General features: G+C 48.8%; 10 protein-coding genes across 10 annotated transcripts; 3 read left to right on the top strand and 7 right to left on the bottom strand.

Moving 5' to 3' along the window:
- Positions 1-854: 854 nt before the first annotated feature.
- N7509_007823 (unc-93 family MFS transporter) lies at positions 855-2,654 on the top strand (the record flags this gene model as incomplete). The annotated part of the gene is made up of 4 exons (XM_056632460.1): positions 855-1,478; positions 1,571-2,178; positions 2,260-2,355; positions 2,417-2,654. The coding sequence occupies 4 exons, from the start codon at positions 855-857 to the stop codon at positions 2,652-2,654; spliced, it is 1,566 nt and encodes a 521-aa protein (XP_056488011.1).
- Positions 2,655-3,149: 495 nt separating this feature from the next.
- Positions 3,150-5,288, bottom strand: N7509_007822 (S10 family peptidase; the record flags this gene model as incomplete). The annotated part of the gene is made up of 8 exons (XM_056632459.1): positions 3,150-3,796; positions 3,884-4,037; positions 4,103-4,270; positions 4,327-4,342; positions 4,410-4,533; positions 4,587-4,703; positions 4,761-4,865; positions 4,946-5,288. The coding sequence occupies 8 exons, from the start codon at positions 5,286-5,288 to the stop codon at positions 3,150-3,152; spliced, it is 1,674 nt and encodes a 557-aa protein (XP_056488010.1).
- A 1,760-nt stretch (positions 5,289-7,048) lies between these two features.
- N7509_007821 (uncharacterized protein) lies at positions 7,049-8,356 on the bottom strand (the record flags this gene model as incomplete). The annotated part of the gene is made up of 2 exons (XM_056632458.1): positions 7,049-7,339; positions 7,436-8,356. 2 exons carry the CDS (start codon positions 8,354-8,356, stop codon positions 7,049-7,051), a joined length of 1,212 nt encoding a protein of 403 aa, XP_056488009.1.
- A 763-nt stretch (positions 8,357-9,119) lies between these two features.
- N7509_007820 (uncharacterized protein) lies at positions 9,120-9,479 on the top strand (the record flags this gene model as incomplete). The annotated part of the gene is made up of 1 exon (XM_056632457.1): positions 9,120-9,479. The coding sequence occupies one exon, from the start codon at positions 9,120-9,122 to the stop codon at positions 9,477-9,479; it is 360 nt and encodes a 119-aa protein (XP_056488008.1).
- Positions 9,480-10,450: 971 nt separating this feature from the next.
- N7509_007819 (uncharacterized protein) lies at positions 10,451-10,777 on the bottom strand (the record flags this gene model as incomplete). The annotated part of the gene is made up of 1 exon (XM_056632456.1): positions 10,451-10,777. One exon carries the CDS (start codon positions 10,775-10,777, stop codon positions 10,451-10,453), a length of 327 nt encoding a protein of 108 aa, XP_056488007.1.
- Positions 10,778-11,304: 527 nt separating this feature from the next.
- N7509_007818 (uncharacterized protein) lies at positions 11,305-13,228 on the bottom strand (the record flags this gene model as incomplete). The annotated part of the gene is made up of 3 exons (XM_056632455.1): positions 11,305-12,333; positions 12,403-12,765; positions 12,854-13,228. The coding sequence occupies 3 exons, from the start codon at positions 13,226-13,228 to the stop codon at positions 11,305-11,307; spliced, it is 1,767 nt and encodes a 588-aa protein (XP_056488006.1).
- A 284-nt stretch (positions 13,229-13,512) lies between these two features.
- N7509_007817 (putative G-patch domain protein) lies at positions 13,513-14,879 on the top strand (the record flags this gene model as incomplete). The annotated part of the gene is made up of 3 exons (XM_056632454.1): positions 13,513-13,632; positions 13,751-14,081; positions 14,128-14,879. 3 exons carry the CDS (start codon positions 13,513-13,515, stop codon positions 14,877-14,879), a joined length of 1,203 nt encoding a protein of 400 aa, XP_056488005.1.
- Positions 14,880-15,573: 694 nt separating this feature from the next.
- Positions 15,574-16,854, bottom strand: N7509_007816 (uncharacterized protein; the record flags this gene model as incomplete). Its single annotated transcript, XM_056632453.1, has 1 exon — positions 15,574-16,854. One exon carries the CDS (start codon positions 16,852-16,854, stop codon positions 15,574-15,576), a length of 1,281 nt encoding a protein of 426 aa, XP_056488004.1.
- A 1,481-nt stretch (positions 16,855-18,335) lies between these two features.
- On the bottom strand, positions 18,336-19,499 carry N7509_007815 (uncharacterized protein; the record flags this gene model as incomplete). The annotated part of the gene is made up of 3 exons (XM_056632452.1): positions 18,336-18,639; positions 18,850-18,982; positions 19,277-19,499. The coding sequence occupies 3 exons, from the start codon at positions 19,497-19,499 to the stop codon at positions 18,336-18,338; spliced, it is 660 nt and encodes a 219-aa protein (XP_056488003.1).
- Positions 19,500-19,599: 100 nt separating this feature from the next.
- N7509_007814 (uncharacterized protein) lies at positions 19,600-20,870 on the bottom strand (the record flags this gene model as incomplete). Its single annotated transcript, XM_056632451.1, has 2 exons — positions 19,600-20,192; positions 20,246-20,870. 2 exons carry the CDS (start codon positions 20,868-20,870, stop codon positions 19,600-19,602), a joined length of 1,218 nt encoding a protein of 405 aa, XP_056488002.1.
- Between the last annotated feature and the right edge of the window lie 258 nt (positions 20,871-21,128).

Below are 21,128 nucleotides of genomic sequence, written 5' to 3'. Positions count from 1 at the left end.
ATACTACTACCACTGCAGTTATACTCTGCAGTAGTGACGGGTGTGGCTAATACTGGCTGTACGCAGCCCTCCACAGTCTACAGTTGCAGTCTACCGCGATCACACTGTGGAGTGTACTGTCATTACCGTATTAACCGCATGCGGGGATGTAATTCAGTACCGGGAGGGTATCTTTGGTATCTTTGGTATCTGGTGGTGGTTGCAAGCGGATGCAACTCTGTTTTCGGTCGCATTTAGAGCGGGTATCGCATGTCACTGCTTGTTACTGGTTATCACTGCCCATCCTTGGTTATTCTTTGTGGTTCGTTCAATCCTTCTCCAGAGTCTCCAGCGGCTCCAGAATCTCCAGAAATTCCCCCCATCATCGATATCCCCGCAACTGCCCACTGCCCACATGACGAGCAAAAAATATCGTAATAAATCCACTTTCTCCCCATTATCGTGCCATTCGTCTCCATTACTTATAATTACCTTACCCCACGGTCAGGGTATACTCCGTACTCCCCGTACTGATTGTGTTATCTGTGAAACATCGCGATAAGCTAGCCTCGGCTACTATAGGTCCACGGGATATAGTCTCTTTTTTTTTAGAACTAAAAAAAAAAGTCGGCCCCCCGAATTCAGCTCTGATAAATTTCTCGCTCAGCTCAACTCAGCCTTTTTCCTCCTTCATTCTTCCCTTCCTGACGATCCTGGTTATCTTCACGTGGGAAAGCATTCCATTCCATTCCAACGATCGCAATCCCATTGGAGCCACCCCTTTTCTAGATCGTTGATCTGACCCCCCCCATCATCTCCTCCAATCTCCGATCTACACTCCTCAAAACCCACTCGCACCTGCTCTTCCCCAGATCATGTCCCCCGAGCCGGAGCAGCAACCGCCTGCACCGGCGACCACAGAGTCCCCGGTCGCCCAATCATTGGAAGAAAAGACCATGCCTTCCGTCCAAGGCGAACCCGCCGTTGACGACGCCGTCGTCGGCCCAGACTGGATGTACAAGCCAATTTTCAAAATTGGCAAATGGCAAGCACCCTGGTTCGCATCGCCAGAGACACAGCTCTATCTCGTCTCATTCGTCTGCTTCCTCTGTCCCGGCATGTACAATGCGGTCAGTGGACTCGGTGGCGGTGGCCAAGTGAATGCGACCGATGTGAACAACGCCAACACCGCGTTGTATAGTACCTTTGCCGTTGTGGGATTCTTCGCCGGTTCTATTGCCAACCGGATTGGTCTTCGCCTGACCTTGTCGCTTGGTGGCTTTGGCTACTTTCTCTACGTCGCCGCTTTGCTCTCGTACAACATTAATCAGAATGCGGGCTTCTTGATCTTTGCTGGTGCTTTGCTGGGTGTTTGTGCTGGTTTGCTGTGGTGCGCTCAGGGTGCTGTTATGATGAGTTATCCGTTGGAGCATGAGAAGGGCAAATATATTGCTATCTTCTGGGTTATTTTCAACTTGGGTGGTGTTATTGGCAGTTTGGTAAGTCGCAGAAGAGACAGAGAGAGAGAGAGAGAGCGAGAGAGAGGTGCATTGAACTAAGCTAATCACCAATTGCCTTTTCTCCTTTACAGGTCCCCCTCGGTCAAAACATGCACTCCACCGCTGGAAACGTGAATAATGGCACCTACATCGCCTTCCTCGTCCTAATGGCCGTAGGATTCGCACTATGCTGGGCCCTAGCCGATTCCAAATATATCAAGCGCAGAGACGGCTCCCGCGTAATCGTGATTAAGAATCCGACCTGGAAATCCGAATTCCTCGGCCTATGGGAGACGCTCCTCAGCGACTCGTACATCGTGTGGCTATTCCCCATGTTTTTGGCCAGTAACTGGTTCTACGGCTATCACTTCAACGCGGTCAATTTGGCCTATTTCACTGTTCGCACTCGTGCCTTGAACAGTCTGCTTTACTGGTTGATGCAGATGGTTGGTGCTTTTGTTTTTGGCCAACTTCTTGATATGAAGTGCTTTTCGCGTCCGATGCGTGCTAAGATTAATTTTGGTATTCTTTTTGCTATTACGCTGGGAATTTGGGGTGGTGGTTATGCTTTTCAGACGAGGTATACGCGTGAGACTGTTAAGGCCGATATGGATTTCACGGATAGTGGATATATTGGGCCGATGTTCTTGTATATGTTCTATGGGTTTTATGATGCTGCTTTCCAGACTTGCACCTACTGGTAAGGAACATCCGCGAGAGCTTTGCTTTGCTAGCTAGCTTTCTGAAGATTATCTGCTAACCTTCATTTGTGATTCTTCAGGTACATGGGTTCCCTTTCCAACAACGCTCGCAAGCTGGCCAACTTTGCCGGTTTCTACAAGGGTATCCAATCTGCTGGTGCAGCTGGAATGTGGCGGTAAGTTTTCCTCCTTCATATGCATTGACCGAGTTATGTTTCCTTACTAATGATATCTTAGCCTGGACGCCGTCAAGACTCCCTTCATGACCGAATTCGCTTCTTGCTGGGGTCTTCTCCTCGGCAGTATGCTGGTCGCAACACCTGTGGTCTTCTTCAAGGTGAAGGATAGCACCGACGTCGAAGAGGATCTGAAATTCTCCGACGAAACCGCCGCCGATATCCTCGGTGAGACCGGCGAGGGAATTAATCTCCCCGAGAAGCCTCGCGCACACGAAGATGCTTCGGATAAGGCGTGAACGTGAACGTGAACAATTGATTATTGATATTGATATATACGGTATACCACAGCAAAAGGTATCAATCAGTTGTACTGTATCATCACTTTTGTTATTTTTTTTCCTTTCCTGCATTTTCTTTTACCTTTGATGGGTTCGACTCCTTGGCTTGATTGCCACGAACATATGCATTTACGAGGCGCGTCCTTTCATGTTCTAGGTCTAGGTCCGTGTCTGCACACCGTGGGTGTGGGACTCGTGGAATTGTTGTGCGATATGAAACCCGGATAGACGATCCATACCTACCTACCCTACTATGAATAATCTGAACAGATTAGATTCAAGTGAAATAATATTGATTTGTATTTACTTGAGCATTCAGATGAGAGAAGCAGTAGGAGTAGCCCTGGAGCTTTATACAAATCTACTCCATATAAATCCTCCATGCAGCCATATATATATGCACTGACACACCACTACCACTACACCGCTTCAAGTTTTGAAGTTGCCAGCTCCTCACATCCACGGAACAGCCCGAGCAGAACCAACCGCCCCCGTAGAAGTAGGCAACGCAACAGAAGCCTGCGTATGCGTCGCAGACTTAGGCCCACTCGACCCAAAATCCGGCTTAACCTTCTTCTCACCCTTCGGCAACTCCCACCCATTAAGCGTGCGATTAAAAAGCTGCAGCGAAGCCTCAGGCTGGTAGTAGGGAACCTCATGACCAGCCTCATAAACCCTCGTAAACGAGAAATTCCCATACTCGCGCGTCTCACCATACTCCTTCCCATCGACCAGGAAGGGTGCGTACCCCGCAGCGCGGAACTGCTTGCTATGCGTGTAATTTGTAGCCAGGGAGACAGCCTCACCGCCGAACCAGTTACAGATGTAATCTGCGTCGCCGTAGATTAGGGCCACGCGGACGGGTCGGGAGAGGATATCTTCTAGGTCTTCGATGAAGTTGGGCCAGACGAAGTCGCCGGTTTGTTGGAAGGCGTAGTAGATTTCGGAATTGGAGGATGTGTAGTTTAGGTCTACGCCTAGGGCGTTCATTACGCTGTCTTTGGCGAGGTATTTTTCGTAGTAGCTTGGTGGGGTTGGGTCTTGGGATGGGTGGCGGATGTCGTAGGTTCCTCGGCCGCTGAAGACGTAGTATGGACCTTCTGTGGGGGTGGATTAGTGGGTTGTTTGTGATTTGGATGTATAGAGGAGGAAGGGGGGGGGGGAGGTATATAGGAATTTCGACGTACCGACGTTGTCACGACACATGTTGCCGGCTTCTGTGCAGATTGCGTAGTCTGTCAATGAGGTTCGGTTGGTGGATTTGCAGTTCTGGATCATGTCCTGGCATCCGTTGGGCATTTCGTTTGCGAACTTCATATAGTTGTAGACAGTTTCGTTGACCTATTTAGCTCGTATTAGTATGTAGCCATGGAATCTAGGAACGAAAAAAAGGATGATGAACTTACCGCTTTGATGCCGTAGGTGTTGTGAACAGCAAATTCGGGGTAATGGGGAGCTTGGATAGATTCATCAATGATTCCGTTGATGATTCCAAGTGTGTTGAATTCCAGCTCAATGCCGTCCACAGAGCCATTGGCGATCTTCTGGTTTTGCTCATAGAAGTGGTCAAAGAACTTTGCTTGTTAGTGACATTGTCGGCATTTCGTTTTGATGATTAGTTGATACTCACAGCTGGGCCATAGTGTCTATTTTAATTATTAGCATCAGGTATTGAAACAAAGGGAAAAAGATCCCATCTTCGGAACTGCTTACCCTCCATAACTCTCGGTCCACAAATTGAAGCTCTTCGATTTGATCTTCGAGTCCATCTTTGGCAGTCCGCCAAGGAATCCCTGCAAGACTTCCCAGGTGGCTTCGGCAGCGAGGTTGGTTGTGTCTTGACCGCAATTAGCTAAGTTCCTCCAACGCAAGTAAGCAAAGCTAACATACCAATCATAGTAGCATTAATAACAGGGTAGCGACCCTGAACACCGGCGACATCTTCACCCTGGAAGGCACCTGTGAATTGGTTCAGGGAACCTGCCTCCTTCTCGGCATATGAGAATCCTGAATCATCAAGGTCAGTGATATGTCACATTATCAGAGCACAAAGTCATTACGAACCGGTGCCAAGAGGCTGCGAGATAAAGAGCATATTTGAAACCTCACTCCACGAGTGGGGATTAACATAAGTCTCAAACTTCTCATTAACATGACAAGGGCCCAATTCTAAAACACGATTCGTCAGTAGAGTTCACTCCATACAGTTGAAAAAAGCAAATCCTCAACTGTCAGATCGATCGTCTCACCTTCAAACAAGCCAATCAGCGAATCACTGCCCGGACCACCATTAAGCCACAGCGTGATTGGCGCGTTCTCCGGATCGTGGCGCGCCTCGAAGAACCAGAAGAATGTATGTTCTGTCGGCGACAAGTCCACATAACCTGCATATGATTTCACACCGGGCGTTGTTTCACAAACACCTTCCTTCCCAGGCTCCTTGTAGCGAATCGTAACATTGTTGGCCGTTTTAATTGTCTTTACACCCGTAGGCTCGTTGGGAAGTTGTCGACGGGCGAACTCGGTGCCAAAGGGGATGAAGCTGGCTGCCGCGACGGGCACCAGGAACGGGATCCACGTGTTGATGCGCATGGTGTGTCTGTATCTCTGTCTCCACGTTGCAATGAAGAAGTGAAGAGCAGCGTCGAAAGTGGAGGAAAACGCTTTGTTTGTGGGCCAGGGGCTGCCGACTGCTACTTAAAGAATCTACCCCAAATGAGGGGACAGCTCGCTCAGGCTACATTGTTTAGATCGTATGCCATGGCACGGCATATCCAGTCAGAGAACCAGGGACCAGGATGCTGTACCGGAGATAGCCGCCCCGGGGCGAGTCGTGATCGCCAGTCATCATTCCCCCTGAAGTAGAAGGAGGATAAGAGGAGTCGATGGGCATGAGCCAACGAGAACGCTTGTGGACAGGCTCAACGGCTGCATATCGTGGGGACACCAGCCATCTCCGCAGGAGCTCCGGGCCAGGGTCACATCCACCTCCCTCATACGAGGGTCTCAATCAATCATGACAGCCTGGAGAGGCTTGGCAAGGCTCCAGGAGGCACTGCAGAGGATCAAGAGTTTTGATTGCCCCGATCCATTATTGAGTGAGGGGAAAGATCGGCAGCGCTAATTGATGCATGAGGCGGACTGGCTGACTGGTTGGTTTGGGTGGGGTGCGTTCAGGGATGCTCAAACACCAGGGAATTGCCTGGCGAGGGAAAATCGATAGCTTCAATGGACTTGTAAAGAGGCAAACTGAACTGTGTGGAATTCAGTTGGGTTGTAATTTGTGATCTGGAGGTAGATTCGGAGTACCGAGTAGAGTGAATGTATGAAGTAGAGAGGTCAAACTTGAGGTGGGATTCCCCGCATCTTCCGATAGGCAACTACCGACGCATCTCAGATTCGTTTTGCATAATAGATTACTAGCATGATAACGCATACGCGATAGCAATTCAATGCTACATATCATATTTCTGCATGTTGTTTGCCGAACGAACTACTTGTACATAATAAATCCGGTGCAGCAGTGCTAAAGATATATCCACTATGTCGTCATTCTAACTAACCTGGAATACTACGATCGATAATGGCATGGATAAATCCGGCTGCAACATTGGCTTTTTTATGAGGTAATCATAAATATACGAGATACTACTAGGTCTATATTCTTATCCATTTGGAAAAAAGATATCTTGAATTGGGTGCTGCCTAATCAGCCCCAAACTGTGCAATGTGACATCCCAGACGCATCATACCAGCAATTACCACGAATTTCTACAGGACACAATATTATCTAACTGATATTGTTATTCGCTCTTAAGATTGACTTTGATATGGCGTGGTTGGGGCTATGCTTTTGGACTAGTATAGGTGCAACTTGAACTTGAAGTTGGACAGATAGTTCGGCGATGCTAGTGGGGTAGTGTACAGTATACTAGTGCTTGTGGAGACTACGCTGCAATATATATCCCAATCGCCTCTGAAAAATGAAAGTACGCGAAATAGACCTTTCTTTTTGTAGATCTCAATCCAATCTAGATCTCGCTAGTAGGAGCCGAGCTACGGCGCTCCATAAGCGAAGGGTGTTCAATGGTTGTATATAGGGCTATTTTACCTAACCGTCCCGAAGGCTGCCTGAGGTCAATAAGCAAAATAGAAGTTGCCGAATGAGGGCTTGGGATTCTATTTAGTAGAAATTTTTGCCCGTTTACAAAGGTAGACAAAAAGAATATATAATAAAGCTCACCCAAGAGCGGTCAAAAAGTCCTAAAACTTCCGATAAGAAACCGTTCTTCATAAGTCCTTGTTCGGTGGTGAATTGAGTGTGCTTGGTTGTGTACCGGGTAAGATTGACCCTACTGCGCCCGTAACTTATCTTCCAAGGTGTTTTGCATATCCTCAAGATAAGTCTGAATATTTTCAGGGTCACCAGATGCCTCATTGAAGCTATAGATTAATCGAAGTTGGTCCCGGAAGGTGAAGAAAAACATGCTATAGCCTACCACGACCTCGATGCCGAATTTGAAATCACGGATGACAACATTGCCATCACCAGCACCATACGAGTGCTGTATATGACGCTCAAGAACTCCCAGACTGCTGACCTGAGCATCGCGAGGAACCGGGCCAGCGAGAACTTCTGGGTCCTGCATCTTTTCATAGTGGGCTCGAGTTATAGAACCACTCAATTCAACATTCTCAGGGTTCAAAGCGGTTTTTTAGGCACTATCTAGCGCTCGAACCGTCTCACTGAAAGTCTCTGGCGGATCAAGGCTGAAGGTCCAAGGCGTGTAAAACAAGGCGGCAGCATAGTCGCTCGAGCTGTAAGGTTCGGGTAGAATATCGCGGAGGTTGTAATTGGTTGCAGTGACATATTTGGACTGATCACCGGCAGGATATGCGTGTTTCACGAGCGTTTGAATGAAGACTGCATGGACGGCAGCAGTGACACTATACCCATTGTTCTTGCAGGCTTGAATGATAGCTTGCGTGGAGTCCACAGAAAATGCCAGCTCGCGCCTTTGGGTAGGACCGGGTAGCACCTTGCCCACCTCATTCTTAGGCCCAACGCCTGGCGTTGTGACGAAAGTATTGATTATTTCCTGTGCCCTGGCCATCATTTCTGTCCGAGGCGGCTCAGGGTGGCCAAGTAGGGTCTCCAGCGAGTCGGGCAGGCGAGTCACTTCGTCGCCAAATGTTATTTCGCACGGAGAAGTCAGGGCAGTGAGGTAACTATACCACAGCATTATCATCCCCAAGGCATCAATGACTGAATGAGGAGCTCGGATTACGAGCTCGGATGATCGGGGCAGATAGTAGAGAGTTGCCTGGAGAATAGGAGATACATCGCGACTCAATTCTTCAGCATCGCCGGCATTGGAAATGATAAATGTTTTCTCGAGCCAGCTTTCTAGAGCCAAATTGTCGGGAATCTCATAGATCTTTTTCACACCCTCAACTGTTGCTGTGACCTGCGGTTGCAGATATCTAAGCTGTTTCCAGGCATGTCGCAAAGTCTTCTCCTTCTGAGACAGCGGAAGCTCGTAGTCAACCTTCAACCGGGAATTGATCGTGTATTGATGACGACCCTCAAAAAGCGAGGCTGTGAGGTTTTCTATGGAGATAAAAAAAAACTCTCCATTCCGTTTGCTGGGCGTTCCCATCGGGATTCGGAGACTTTAACCTAGGACATGATGATATGGCGAGAAGTAAAGGCAACCTGGATAGGCAAATGAAAGGGAAGAACAGGACAACAATTGGCGTATAGGTTGCAGAAACAGTTAGAATGATTTAAGTTCTGCGAATGCATCAGCCTATCTATAGCAGACCCATCAACCTAAGTACTAACTGTTGTTGGTGACGATTCCGAGTTGCGGGCTAAATGAACAACCCACACTGACCCACCTTTGAACTGCACGAATGACAAATTATAGCAGTGCGATGATCTCTAGAACAGGATTGATTCTTGGAGGTAGATAGACTATGTGATTGAACTGATTTTTGACCGTTTATATTCCAAAATAGCTTTTTGGGATCGAAAGTAATTAGTTGGACTTGATATCATCAAGAATAGTAGCAGTCGAAAAGACCCAGAACTCTGTTATTGTACATAGAGAAATTTATGATAAGAGATACAAATATGTATATTGTTTTTATGAAAAAGAAAATCCATTATATGAAGCATAAAGCTGTCGCCACAATCGCAATTGTGTATACATTTGGAAATCTTGCAGTATATTTACGTACTACGTAGCTTAGTCTGACGATTATCCCTGGCTCGGGACGGTTTAGATTCAAGTTCAAGTTGGTGCGGCTGAGCCGGCCCGCATAACAAAGCGGTCACCAAGCGATTATCCTCAGATGCTCCGACCAAGAAATTGCTTGAGGGTCACAACATTTCGGGCTCACTAAATTCACTTTTCAATCATGCAGCAACAGTCTTTCTACGAGAGCAACATTCCTATCGCCAAATCTGATCTCCGGAACGATGGGCAAATCCCTACCATGCATCAGTATTTTGACGGTGGTCAATGTCGCGTATTCAGGGTAACGTTCATGGATGGCGAGAGCCGGGCAATAAGAGTACCTCTTTTTGTCCGTCATGATTCCCAGGACATTGTTATACAGCTTCTTGAGTCCGAAGCTCGAATTCTCCAGGAGTTCGAATTGAAAGGGTTCTCATGGGCCGCAAGGCTTCGGGGCTGCAGTCTGACGTTCGACAATGCCATCAAATACCCCTTTATCGCATTGACATGGATTCCGGTAGTCAGCTTATATGTCCGATAGCTTTCCGACGCAAGCTCTTCGAAATAAAATCTTGGATCAAGTTGCGAAGATGCACACATCACTGATTGAATGTAGCAAGCAGGCTCGTATGTTGAATACCTCGTTTAAATTGAACCCTGCTTATAAGTCCAGGGGGTTCTTCTCTAAAGCATTTTACCCGGATAATTCAAAACAAGACCCGTCGGGTTCGCGAGGGTCTTCTTCCAGAAATCACATATCAGGATTGCTCTGAGCAGATGAAGATTCTTTCCGATGTTCTTTTGCTTGATCTAGATGAAGCACCTTTCGCCATTGCCCACGGTGATTTATCACCACAAAACATTATCATAGATGCATATTACAATGTCACAGGGTCAGGGTAGGTAAGTAACGATCTTCGCAGGTCGACTTCAAGGTACTTACCATTGAAGTATAATCGATTGGGGGTTTTCATCGAGGGTACCTTTCCAACAGGCAGCCTGCTTCCCCCGTTTCCTTCAACTCCAGAACATCGACATGTCGGCATGCTCTACTCTCCTGAAAGACCGAGAGACATACATCACCTCCGTTCGATGTCAGAAAGATCTGGCAGCATCTTCAATGATGATTCAAGTGCTTTCATCGGCAAATGTTGACTTCCAACACTGCTTCCTAGAATCGATTATTAGCAAAGGAATGCATCGCCGATTGGCACGTAACGGATGGAGACTTTGATCCGATGGACGGGGCGGAGACGGAGAAGATGATAGCCGCAATAAGAACGAGTGACTTTTATGAGAGATTTCAACTATCCACCGACCATCTATACAGTTTTGCCGAATAACGCATTAGAAATATAATTTATCATTCCCAGACCTATTCTGGTAAAGCAAGGGCTGATAGAGTTCAAATGCTAAAAATCGCGGTCCGTTTCAAAGTTTAACCGTGGCCAAATAGATAAAACAATAAAACATAAATACTAGAACAAACTGATTGCAAAAGCAAATAGAATCCTACAAAATATTCTCGACATCATGTCCTGCAAGTTCGCCCTGGCCACCGAACAACTTTTCTTGAAGATCACGACCCTGAGCAAGCCCAGAGCCTGATTCGACCTTACCGATAGGCCCATAATACTGCCCGTGTTTCGCCTCGGGGCTTACAGCCGCAAAAATCCGAGAAAGTGCACCTTTCTCAACCGGAGTCGCAAAAAAAGAAACCCGCGGTATAGAGAAATGGGTTGAGAAAAGTACCCGTCGATCGTCCAGCCGACGAATCGGCATCTGCAATTCGATCCCCTCTGGCCCTGTCGGCGGGGTGTCTGAAGAGGTAGCGATCATGCTTGTGACATCAAATGGCGATAGTTCCTTCGACTTCGGAGCGCGTTGAGTCGATGGTCGTCTTTATGTTGAACGGAGAATGAGGGCAGAAACGGCCAAGCAGGCAGTTTTGCCACATTAAAGATCGCCGAAACCTAATACCATTGTCACAACTCTATTTTAGTCAAGATACATTAATCCTATGGTATTTAATAACTATATACTAGTGCTATAGCTATTGAGTGTTAAATGAACCATCTATCCATCTCACGCTCTAGCCTTAAATACCAACAGTGTTTGTAGCGTGGTCCTCCTAGTACCTTCAAGTTGTGGTTGTAGTATATGTTGCTTCTATACTTCAAACACCCTCCGAGTCTTTTGCAAATATTGATAACCTACTTCAAATGTATATAAAACCAGTCAATGTATTTCTCATGACCCAGCAGAACTTCAGCTAACAAGGGTATCTGACTAAGATATGCACAAATCGTATATAGTACTGATCAGATCAACAATCCCATCCCACCCACAGCCCTAGGGCCCTTAAATCACTGCCTCAAATCCACCCCAATACTAGCCAAATACTTACACCTCTCCCTCTGCTCCGCAGGAACACTCTCCATAGCAGTCTGATTAGTCCTAATAAAAATCCTCCTATAATCCCCCCAAGTGCCCCACTCGGGACTCCCCGCCACCCGAAACGTATTCGGATTCAAATCGCGCACAAAACTCGTCCAATAGCCCTGCATAAGCGGGACAATAGGCGCATTCGTCGTATAATACGAATCCGGCGGAACACCACTCACATAATCGGGTCCCCAGATTGCATTTACCTCGACGGTATGTGTTGTCCCTTCACCAATGGATTCGTAGTGCGGGTCTTGGACGGCGAAATGGTAATTCCAGCTCTTGACGCCTGCGGCTGCGTAGATCGAACTCATCTCGATGCCTGGGCATATGTAGCGGATTTCTCCGTATGCGGTGGATGTTGGTGGCCAGTAGGCTGATGAACCGGGGTAGATTTTTGTTTGGTTGGGTGTGAGGTATATACTATTTACCCTTGACATTTGGGACGCGGATATACTGGGGAATTGGTCCTTGATGAAAGTATCCGCCGCAGCGAGGGAGGAAGTACTTTTCGGAACAAAGATTGTTCCTTCGTTCGTGTCGTCGCCGAAAATAACGGGGACTTTGATGAATTTTCCTTTGCGGAAGAGAGTGAGTGTGTGGTCTTGGACTAGGTCGCCATCTATGGTTGGACTGTAGAGGTATAAGGGTTTATTTGTGCGGCCGGGTAGTGGGGTGCCGATGTTTTGATTTTGTAGAGTCGTTATGTCTAGACTGCGGAGGCAGGCGAGGGTGTCGTCTGCGGAGGCACATCCTGTTCGGGTTACTAGTCTGTCGTAGGCGAATTGGCTTTCGGAGATATTGAGCATTGTTCCGAAACTTTGGGATTCGGCTGCTGCGCCGATGAAGAGGCCGTCGTTTCGACCGCCGTAGGCGGATAGGAGGAGGGTTACGGATGCGCCGCCGGCACTGTCGCCGCCGATGACGATGCGGTTTGGGTCTCCTCCGAACTAATTGAGTCAAGTTAGTAAGTAAGGCAAGCGTGGAAGGTGGTTGGAAAGCTGTGTTGTCGATCTTACATTGCTGATATACTTTTTGACCCACCGCAGAGCTTTAATTTGATCTTTCAGACCATTGTTGAGACTACCTCCGCTCTCCACTTCATCACCGGCGAGAAAGCCGTAAGGACCCACGCGATAATTGAATGTGACCACAATCATGTTTCGACCGGAGGCTTGAACCAAGCCCGATCCATTATAGTTTGCATTGGAGAGGTCGGCAAAGCCTCCACCTTGAATGAAGAAGTATACCGGCAGTCTGTTGGTGCTTGCCCTGATTGAATTTGTGGGCGCATAAACATCTAAAAAGAGACAATCTTCGGATCTTTGTTTTGCAATTGGGGTGTTTAGACTGCCTGCGACAGGGATGCAGAGATTTCCATGCTATAAGCAACAACGAAAGGTTAGCTTAGGTCAGTATAAAGAGTCGTTTGATTCTATAGACTGCGTAGACAGTGTCGTTCAAACATACGTTGGTTGCGTTCTGAACCCCTTGCTGAGTCCTCGGATCTTGAGGAGCAGCAAAACGCAAATCTCCAACGGGAGGAGCGGCGAAGCGCATTCCTAACCACTGGGAAACTCCGTTTGGCAAGGAGCGTCCTTGGTAGCTGGCATAGTCTAGGTTGACGACGGGGGATTGAGCGACAGTCAAAGACAGACAAAAGAAGAGATAGAAGAGCTCCATGACGAAGTCAATTGCAGATTTGAGGGATTGAAAACGGCAGCATAGCCAGGTAATAAAGGAAGAACGGAGAGTAGAAGAAGAGCCGAAATCAAAATCACCAGACAGGGCGCGAAGCAGGGCGAGAACGAGACCCCAGGCCTCGCGGAACAAAGGAGCGACCATCTTGACTGGACAAGGGCCAATGCCAATACCCAGAAACAAATGAAATGTCCGGATTCTCCCCTTGCGTGCAGGGGGAGTGCAGGGGGAGTTGCCGGATGGAGGAGAAAACAAGCAAAGAAGCGGGAAGGGAAGTCAGTAGTGTAATGCCGGGTGTGGTACTAACCACACCACAGCTTGCCCGCAGCAGTCCACAGCTTCAGCTCGGGCCCACCTTAATTTGTTCCCCGCAAAAAGTTCCAACCCAATCTGGCTTTTCTCATTACGGCAACTTGCATCTTACAACCATGTCGCCCAATCATGGAGACACCGATGAGGGGGAAGAGGACGATTACATGTCTATGGTAATCGAAGAGCCGAAGTTTAAGGAAACTTTTACCCAAAGGAAGCGTCGGGAACAACGTGAGGTGAGTACTGAGTGAGAGTAGTAGCTCTCTTCCCTCCCCCTCCCCCTCCCTCTCCCCTCCCCTGGTCGCGCGCCCGCATGATGATCTCCGCTGACCTCGTCACCCTCACTAAATCCAGGCAGAGGCCCGGGGAAAAGTCCCCTCCAAAGCCGAAAGAGCAGCCGAAGAAGCAGCGCGCCGCGAAGAAGCTCTATCAAAGAGTACCCTAGACCCAGCGAATAAGGGATTCAAAATGATGGCGAAGCTAGGCTTCAAACCGGGACAATCTCTTGGCAAGCGCGACACCGACACCGACAAGGCACCAGGTGATGAGAACAAAGACGACAAGGACAGGCAAAAGGACAACAAGCACACCAAGAACTCAGCCACCCGATCCGAGCCCCTGAATCTTATTTTCAAAGAAGACCGCGGCGGAATCGGAATGGATGAGCAAAAGAAGCGCAAAATCCGCGAACAGGCCGAAGAAGCTACGAAAAAAAATCAAACGTGATGAAGGCGATTATCGCGATCGGGTCCGAGAGGAGCGGGAATTGAAACGCACTGAGGCGCAAGTACGAGCGGCACAGAAAGTTGTCGAGAGGCTGGATACTGAGGAGGAGAATAACACTAGCACTGGCGCTAGTGCTGCATCTGCAGATGCATCTGCATCGTCATCGCGGGACTCAGCCCGGGACTCAGACGCAGACACACAGACGCAGTCCAAAGCAAACGACCAGGATGGTGGTGTGACTGATAACGACGCTAAAACCAACCCCAACCCCAACGCCGATTACCCGCCAAGCACCGGGCCCAAAGTACAAAAACCCAAACACCAACAACAACACAAACCAACCGCCCAAATCAACGTCCTATATCGCGGTCTCGTGCGCGAAAGAGAAAACCACGAGCGGGACAAACAAGCCCGTCACGCGCTCCACACATCCCTCCCATCATCATTCTTCCCAAAACAACGTCTTCCGACATTCTCGGAATCAGAACTAGAGCGAGATCCAGAAGACGAACAGGCTCTTGGCACACGACTCGGACTCGATTTCGACCCTTACACCGCTGCAGTGGAGCAGGAACTTGAAGAGGAAGATCCGGAATTGGAGGCGTTTAATGAACTGCCGCCTTCGGAGAGATTGCATAAGTTAGTGCTGTACTTGCGGGAAACGTATCGTTATTGCTTTTGGTGTAAGTATCGTTATGAGCGGGATGATGAGTTGGAGGGTGTCCTGGTCTTACGGAGGAGGATCATGATTGATTGAGTGTAGTGCATATAATCTAGTACGCGCTGTTCAGAGATGTGTTTCTTTGGATATACCGCTGAAGTCAACGTCTTGTCTTATCCCGGGCTGGTTTCTCTCTGCGTATGGACATGGGAACTGTCTTTTCGTCATGCACACCTCTCACACCTCTTTTCTCCCAAGCCGAGAAGGCATACATGACGAAGATGTTCATGACGAACAGATAATTCCGTGCTCATGCGCAGAGGAGAGGAGGCCGGATTTGTATCCGCCTCGCCTCACTTCGCTACGCCTTACGAGTTTTCTTTTATTTTCTACAAAAAAACCACCACGAGACAAAATAACATGATAAACTGAATATACAAGTCTCAAGATATCAATTTGCTTTCCGCAGAGACATAACATAAAATTGACTATCAATATGCCCGACTCCCACCTTATCCTCCGTGGTTAATCCTAGTATACACAAAACTTTGTTCCTTGGTATCATAAAACAGAAAAAAACAAAACAAAACACAAAACAACAACGACAATAACAAAAGAAATGCAAAAACAGAGTCCAGTCCAGTCCACCTTCACTAGTATACATGCAGACCAATTTCAACACGCCCAAGTCATGAGGCATGTCACGGTCCATTTCACTCCACACAGCACCAACAATGTGTAAAACAAGCTCAACGGTAGAACTTCACTTCACCACAAGAGAAAAAAAAGCTCATTTCTCCACATCAACCGTCTTCAAAAACACACCCAAATCCCTCCGTTTAACCTTCTGCAACTCGCGAAAGCACCCCCCACAAACCCGTAACGAACAAAACACACACCGATGCCGAATCTCCTGATCCTTCTTATGACACGTCATACACGGAACAGGACACCATACATTCTGCGCAATCGGCATATTCCGATGGTCTTGGAAACAGGCGTAGTGGACTTTATTTAGTGGTGGGGCTGGGATATCGACGATATCGTTCAAAGAGGGTGGCTGCGCCGGGCCTGAAGCCGCGGGCGGGCCTGCTGCTTCGTTGCTGGACATTTGTTCTAGGTCTAGTGGGGTGCTGGCGCCATCTGGGGTTGGAATGAAGTCTTCCAGTGGTGTTAGGGCGTCGGATTCTTCGTCTGCTTCTGCGTTTGCGTTTGTTGGGGGTGGGGAGAGGGTGACGGGTGGTGGGGTTGGTGGGAGGTTTTGCTGGATTGGTGGTTGGTGGGATTGTGTGGGGAGAGATCGGGATGCAGTTGGAGCTGTAGCTGGAGCTGTCGGTTCTGGAGACCCTGTACTTTGGGGTCCGACTGGGGGAGTTGGTGGGAGTGGTTGCTGTACTTGCTGTACTTGTACTGGTGCAGGCTGCGGCTTGGACAGCTGAGGCGAGGTAGGTGTGGCAGTAGAAGAAGAAAAAGAGGGCTCCGCGTGTCGTAGACCCTGATTGGGAGCCTTAATAGTAGCAGGCGACGCAGCTTCCTGCTCTGGTTGAGGTGAAGTCGGAGCTGGAGTGGTAGTAGGAGCAGCTTGGCGCAGACCTAGAGACGGGGTCGGCGGCAATGGCTGATCTTTATTTGGCGGGGAAGATGGAGTGATAGAAGACGAAGCCTGTCGAATTCCTTGACCTTGACCTTGACCCTGAGATGTGGCAGAGGTAGGAGAAGTCTCACTAGGACGACCTTTGGTGCTTCCGACAGCTCGGCGCGGAGGAACTTTGGAAGTGATGCGCGGCCGCGGCGGGAGCTCCTTCTTAGGACCGGAATTGCCCTGAGGGGGTGTTGGCAGTTGCTTTGATGGAGGAGGAGCAGGTGCAGGCGCAGGGAAGCCAGTGGAAGAGGGTACTGGCACTTGCACAGGCAGAGGAGGAGCAGGTTTCTCTTCCGGAGTTTGCGCTTCGTTGGACTTTGTTCGGTGGAAAGAAAATTGTGATACTGAGGCGGCAGTCCCGGCTTTCATAGCCGTGAGGGATGGGACGCGCAGACCACGGGGGCGTTTTTCGGAGTCGAAGATGGCCATTGTGAGCGGCGCAAATAGCCAATTGACCAGGAGCGCGCAGTCCGGTGGGCTAAATGAGGTATGTACCTAGATTGCCTAGAGTACCTTAAGCCTAGCTGAGGTTATCGCGGGCGCCACTGGGAGATAAGAGGACGATCACGATCTCCACGGGACGTGGAAAGGATGCAAATAGATTTGTGAGAGGTCAGATGAGATACGAAGAGAAAGAATAGAAGAATAGAAAGGAGAGTTCAGTGAGAAGAAAAGAGAAAAAACTTGAAATGAGCCCCCCCCCCTCCTCTTCTACCTCCGGTGTAATCTTAATTCGGGGGAAACGCAGCAAGTTTTCGTTCGCAGTGCCTGAACCAACGAACCCACTCTTGGATCCAAACTTCTTTTAGTCCGATCAGGGATCAACAACGAGTCAACGACCGAATGCTATCATACGTCCGTCCATTTGTTCCATGCCCAATGATGCATTCATGCAAATCGGCCGATCCCAGTCATGGAATCTGACTGGGAATTTGACATCTCATCCGTTGGCCGCGATCAGCCATGGCGGCCGGAATGGGCAATTTGATTGATACGATTGTGGTGGGGTTGGGGGCACTCACCACCCACTGGTACTTACTGGACTGCCTCTTCATTAATTCATCGTGTTTCATATCTTCAAGGCGCAGTGGGGGCGATTGGACCCATCAGAAAATTGGCTTGGGAGGAGCGCTAGTGTAAATAGATCGGTGGATGGCGTCCTCCCCTGAAACCATTGGTACAACGGGGACAACTCGGGACTTCATTCGCTTTATCCTCCGGCATTCCACAGGTGCCCAATGACGCCAATCTCATTGGAGATCGCCTTCCTAGCACGGACTTGGCCGAGGATATCATATCTGATATCGTCATTGTCTCTAACTTGAAGGTTTACTGATTTTTGAGCTGGAGTCTGAACTTGAGCTTCTACGGAGTACAAAGTACATATCCCTGGATTACAGAGACTCTACTCTGGAGTACAGGTACTCTATTGATATACACAATAGCCTCCATTCAGCATCAACCTATCTATCCTCACTAACAGGCATATACGATCGACGCTCTCGAGCTGCCTGTACATCCAATACCGTTAGTCACATCCACGCAGATCAAAAGGCAACCGTTCACCCGTGCCCGGGGCCGTTCTTACCTCGAGATATCGCTCAATCCAAGGCTTGCAAAGCGCCCAAGCGAGCAATCCACCAGTCGCAAAAATAAAAATAAAAACAACTGCTTCGTCTTTTCGTGAATCACGCTCTGTCGTACATGATGGTTTCAATAGTTAGTCAACTAGTTTAATTCACTTCGAGTTCGTATTCGTGGTCTGTCGCATCGCATCGCATCTCAACCTCGCCGATCCTCCCCGGTGTGATGGACGGAGTACTCCGTCACTCCGAAGGCAAATAACCGTATTCGTAGGCAGGACTGCGATGCGAACCACCAATACGATGCGCTTGTCGCGGGCGGATCAATCACTCACGGAAGCAAGTAGTAACAACATCATCCTCCTTAGCACCCTTACACGTCGGCAATTCGTAGTCAAGGCAGAATTTGCGATTGCAGTCGTTGCAGTTTAGTTGGCGGTATGAATTGGCGCGTTTGGATTTAGGTAGATCGTCTGTTTCTGCTTGTTTTTCGGACTCCGGCACGGGCTCGGAGCTGTCGCTGTTGCTGTCGCTGTCGGTGAGTGCGCTGTCAAATGCACGATGGTACAGATTCACCACACTGTCTAGAGGATCGGAGCCGGATTTCTCGGGATCGAGGGGGATGATCGTGCTATTGGAGAAACATGTGCATTTGCAGAATGATGTTGGTGCTGAAATGTAAAGAAAAGGATCATGTTAGTCATGTGCTGTATCGTGTTTTGCCCATCTGTTCATCACACCACGACAGTACTACGGGGGAAGATCCTCGAGAGGTCGGAGTCGCGAATCGTGAGTCTCCGCGCCGCGGGTTCGTTTCGTTCCCATCTATGCCTGGACTTACTGGATGCTGCTGTTAAAGATGTGAAGGAGAGAAGCGCAAGAAGCAGAAGCAGCCAGTGCATTCTGCCACTTTGCGCATTTTGTAGAGGCTGCATCGCGACTGTTGTTTGTGATGACGCCAGCTTTGATCGGTCCTATGTTCATTGCGTGGCTATCACAGCTATCCGTCAGCACGTGACTTCTTACGTAGATATCAACCAAGTCAGCTCCGCTTCGAAGTATACGGCTCTATTTAAAACATGTCTACATTAGATTATAGTAATTGACAGCCTAAGTCTATATCAACTTGAATCTTATCGTATAACTAGGTATGGTACCATTATATAGATTATGCTCTATGCTCTATGCAATATACAACGGAGCAATCGCTCCGGAAATGCTTTGCTTTTGCTTTTGCTTTGCTTTAAATCACCAACATCAAGACTTACCCTTCATTCCCTTCTTCCTGTTCTCTCTCTGTCTCTGTTCCTTAGCAGCATCACGCCGCCTCTTCTTCCAAGCACGATTGTTATCACCACGATTCTCCCAAAACCACTTCGTAAACTCGGTTTCCTCCTTAGTATCCAGCTTCGTGCTCCGGGATTTGGAAACGGGAGTATCGACGGCAGTATCGTCGTCCATCTCGTCATCTCCCTCATCTTCCCAATTCATGCGCCGATTGATCAGGCTGGTGTCCGGGGTCGGAGCTGCGCTTCGCAAACCACGGTCTTGAAGGTCTCGTTTGGTGAATGGCGTGAATGGTGTTTGAGGTTCAGTAGCTTGGGCGGGGCTCGTCCTCGGACTCGATATCACCGCCGCCGAAAAAGCTGAAGCCAACATTTGTGTCCTCGACGGGCTTGTTTTCGGAATCAGTTGGAGCGGCTCGCTTGAAAAGAGCCTCGAGAGGGTGGACTTCAGTAGGTGTAGGTTCCTCCACGACTCCCTCCTCTTTGCTTGAAGGCTTCGGCTCCGACTTCGTCGCCGATTTGGATTCCGAGTCTGAATCGTCTGAAGTGGGTGGCGTGGCCTTAGAGGGCTTTGTTTCCTTTGCGGGTTCTTGGTCCTTGGAGGCCTCTACGACGGAATCGTCCGACGAATCATCGGACGAATCATCAGAAGAGTCGTTATCGCTTTCGCTCTCGTTTTCGCTTTCAGAATCAGAGCCCTCATCAGATGAACCACTGGAAGAAGTCCAATCTTCAGCTTCAATTGGCGCAGGTGAGCTTTTTTCAGCTTTGCTCTTTTTAGCCTTCTTCGGTGCTTTCTCCTTGGTTCCAGCAATTTGACCCGGTCGATAATTCTCCTTCCGACTCTTTTTGCTGGCAGCTTCCTTCACATCCCCGAAGCATCCACCCAACCCTTCTCCTCATCGAATGCAGTCGAGGGTTTAGTCTCTTCTCCACTCGACCGCAAGAAACTCGGCTGGGTATATGTCTTTTCAAACTCATGCACAACGGTTTCCCGGGACGAGGAAGACTTCTTCTTCTTAGCCTTTTTGTCGTCGGTTTCGTTGGCGACTCGGTTTGGTGGAAGCGTTGTTCGAAAGAGAAGTTCCGACTTGTCGGTATATTTGGACTTGGGTTGGGGTTTTTCCTTCTTGTCTTCCTTGCTTCGCTTCTTGTCCGATGACCGATGTTTTTCCTTTTTGGAAGATTCCGTCCAGCCACGCTTTACTTTACGGCCTGGGGCTAGTTCATAGCCTTCGATAACGCCATCTTCCGGGTCGGATTTCTTTGATTTTTTCTTCTCCGCAGGTGCGTCGGCGTCGATCTCGGCGTCATTTCTTTGTCTTTTGGATGGACGGGCTGTCTCGATTTTGAACTTTTTGCCTTTGAGTATCTTGCCGTTTAGCTTCTTTTGGATCTTTTCGGCTTCCATTGTTGGCAAGGTGATATATCCGTAGTCGTTTTCGGGGAATGTGGGAATGTGGTGAAAGGAAATGTCGGTGGCCGAGGGTCGGACTGATGGGGGCAGGACCGAGGGGAGGATGTCGGGAGTGAGAGGAGTGATGTGTAGTCTTGTTGTTGGAGTTGGCTCGACCATCGCAGAGAGGATTTGAATCTCCCTGATTTTATGGAAGGGGGAGATCCGACTGTTTGTAGGACATGGTCTATATTGTAGGCCTGCACTTTTTTTTTCTTGGAACCTCCGCAGAGGAGAGAGAAATACTGCCACCGCCTGCCTGAATGGCCACTAACAAACGGAGGTCACGCGGGAGTCACGGGACACCGGGGTCACGGTCAACTGCAGGCAGTCCCAATGGAGTTTAGCGGTAGTCAGCATAAGAACGCTAGTCTACAA

The sequence above is a fragment of the Penicillium cosmopolitanum genome, assembly GCF_028827165.1.
Source record: "Penicillium cosmopolitanum strain IBT 29677 chromosome Unknown utg000008l:1.0-4398992.0:1.0-4402845.0, whole genome shotgun sequence".
NCBI classification, from domain to species: domain Eukaryota; kingdom Fungi; phylum Ascomycota; class Eurotiomycetes; order Eurotiales; family Aspergillaceae; genus Penicillium; species Penicillium cosmopolitanum.
The sequence above is the reverse complement of the archived record's forward strand: the minus strand, read 5'-3'. Positions and strand labels throughout refer to the sequence as shown.